Source organism: Gavialis gangeticus, unplaced genomic scaffold, assembly GCF_001723915.1.
Source record: "Gavialis gangeticus isolate Ggan-Ray unplaced genomic scaffold, GavGan_comp1, whole genome shotgun sequence".
Taxonomy (NCBI): domain Eukaryota; kingdom Metazoa; phylum Chordata; order Crocodylia; family Gavialidae; genus Gavialis; species Gavialis gangeticus.
In genome coordinates, this window is record NW_017729004.1 from 37,968,983 (window position 1) to 37,971,889 (window position 2,907).

At 40.4% G+C, this 2,907-nt stretch overlaps 1 protein-coding gene across 10 annotated transcripts in view; it reads left to right on the forward strand.

Annotated features, from left to right (window-relative positions):
* Positions 1-2,907, forward strand: part of ABI1 (abl interactor 1) — a 139,611-nt gene that overhangs the window by 116,606 nt on the left and 20,098 nt on the right. For 4 of the 10 annotated variants that reach the window (XM_019508258.1, XM_019508260.1, XM_019508259.1 and 1 more), the window contains one exon: positions 1,585-1,671. The exons of the other annotated variants lie outside the window; for them this stretch is intronic. In XM_019508258.1, coding sequence (XP_019363803.1) covers positions 1,585-1,671 — 87 coding nt within the window. The remainder of the gene's footprint in view (positions 1-1,584; positions 1,672-2,907) is intronic. 10 annotated transcript variants of the gene reach the window in all.

Here is a 2,907-nt window from a genome sequence, read left to right on the forward strand (position 1 = left end):
CCCCCCCCCCCCCCCCTTCTTACTGATTCTTTTTTAAATTATATGGGGAAAATAGTTGAGGTGTTTTTATTGTATGAACTAAATGCTGCATTTATTTGTCAAATATTAATATTGGTTATGGTGGTTTTCTTTTTTTTTCTTTTTAACTATTGTTTACTTGGAAATGAAGAACCTCTTTCAAATTTGCTTCCAAATTTGTTCTGCTGGATCCACACATTATAGGAATCATTGTTAGGTGAAGGAGGATTTTAAACTAACTTCAACTGAAATTAGTTGGTTTGGTTTGATCCTCAAAGATGTACAGTATTTGGTATCCTTGAGGGTTGTCTGTCTGAGTTCAGGACTTAAATATTAATAGGACTGAGTTATGCTTTTCCCCTTTCAATAAAAGCTTGAGGACCTCAGAAAGGAGAGCTTGCATTGAAGCTGCTCCTGCTCTTACGTGCCTGTTCTGTAGAGAGAAGACTTCAGTTTCATGGCTGTCAGTCCTGTGTATTAATGAGCATCAGTGGTATATCCACATTTATAAATCCTTTGTTCAATAAAAGGGGTACAGTTCAGAGGACATGTGCTTGTCAGTCCCAGTAATTGGCTGGGAGGTGTGTGTATGTGTGCAAGCCAGTTGCACCCCATTGGACTGTCAGCCTTTCAAGTTGCTAGGTGGTCCTTTCCTTACAGAAGATTTAACTCTTGAAGAGAACCTTATTTTGCTAGAAACCAGTTCATAAGCTATTGTATGCCAAGATCCACATCCCTCTTAAAACCAGATAATTCAGTAGGTCTACAGTAACAGTAAATAGTCAGCACGCTCCCCATCTAACAGAAAAAGTAAGTAGCCATTGGTCATTTCAGTACAATAATGAATTTATAATGGAGTTTCAGGATTGCCTGTTTTATAAATAGCATTGAAACAAAGCGCACACATGCTATTCATAAGGCTCTTGGTATTATGTAGCAGCAAGAGGCCAATATTTGATGAAACCTTGTATGTTTTGTGCATTTTACTCCTTTTAAACAATGATAAAAAAATTAAGAATAGGAAAGTTGTGTGGTCTGTAGGTGCCACCACAATATAAACAATACATTTTAAACAAGATAATTCTTTAATAAACATGCCTTCTGAACTGCAACACATTTAGACCAGGCACTGCCTTTTATTCAGCTAAGCCAGGGGTGGGCAAAATGCAGCCCAGGGGCCAGATGCGGCCCACCGGGCTATTCTATCTGGCCCGCAGGGCTCTTAAAAAAATTTAGAAAATTAATATTTATCTGCCTTGGGCTGTCTGACATGCGGCCCACGATGGCTTGCCAAAGTTCGGTAAGTGGCTCCCTGCCCAAAGTAATTGCCCACCCCTCAGCTAAGTGGATGATTTTCTTTCTTAAATCCTCAATTGCCTAAACATTAATTCAGCTGTAGCTTTGTTGGGAAAAGCTTGAAAAAGGTTCTTATGTGTGAGTGTGTGTGTGTTCTTGGTGTTTCAATACTGTTTTGTGGTCCTTGTTTACTGACGGCTGCTTTTATTTGTTTTTCCTTTTTTTCCTTGATCTATTTGACTTCCCCAATATGGTGTGTGTTGCTACCAGTTTCTATTGCTCCACCCCCTCCCCCTATGCCTCAGTTGACTCCACAGATACCTCTCACAGGCTTCGTGGCCAGGGTGCAGGAAAACAGTAAGTTTGGACAAGCTGAGCTGACAAAGAGTAGAGCCTATTTTCTTCTAGCATGCATGGCTGGCGAGTCAGACTTTTGTTTCCTCTTCCAGAAGCTAATACCACCTTGCATTTCTAGTACCAATCTGCTATTGGAGCTGAAGGGCATGCTCCTTCAATTTTTTTGTAACATCTGCATGATTATTACTGACCCCATTTAAGTTTGGAACTGCAAATTTATGATTAGAAAGAAAATCTGAAATATGGCATCTTTTCAGAGCTGGGTAGAGAAATATATTTTAATTGTGGGGAGCTGGGGGAAAATATAGTGTTCAGTCTTCCTGCCTGAGGCTTTATCACTAGAGATAGTTGCTTAGTTTGGATTAGAAAAGATTATGTAGTATGTTGTCAAAATGCACGCCTGTGTACTTGCTAATTCATAATTTGTGCCAGCTTTTTAGAAAGCCACATGGCTAAGCAATAGGAAACATTTAGTTTTATAATTTATCATAAATATAGAGGACCTGGAACATTTGCCTCAATTCTTTCTTTCATTCCTATATTCTTTAGCTAGGTTCATATGGCATCTTCCAGCATACTTGTGTTGGCCGGGGATGGACAGAGGTGTGTACCCTGTCTGCCCTAGCTGGGCTGGTAGAAGCTCTGAGGGTAGACACTGTTACACTGGTAAAACTGATTTATTTATTTTTTTTAAACCAGTGCTGCTTTTTTTGCTCCTGCTCAGTAGCATTGGTATACTAACCGGAAAGGCAGTCTTGAAGAGGTATTTTATATCCGTGCCAGGAATGTTTTGCTTCTATGGAATACTGCATTCCTATGCCAGTAAAATGCTCCTAGTGTGGACATAATTGGTTATCTTAAAACACTTACTAGAATATAGCCCGTAAAGAGAAACTGATCTTGAGGTGCTAAGTGCTGGTCACTTTCCATTGTTTTTGGGACGCTTAGCATAGCTTAAAGCATTATTTCTCAGCCCATGGGTTGCAACCCAAAAGTGAGTTGCAAGAATATATGAAAGGGCTGCAAACAAACTTTAAAAATGAATCAACAAACTTATGGATTCTCCTTCAGAGGAGAAAAACATGGGAAACTGTTTTTTCTGGCAAGGGACAAGGCCCTTGTCAGAGTTCCAGCCTGTAAGGGACTGCTTTGGCCCCCCTCTGTCCCGTACACTGGATGTCGGGGGGGTGGACAGTGGGTTGGGACTGGCCATCAATGTTTACAAATGGGTCCTGA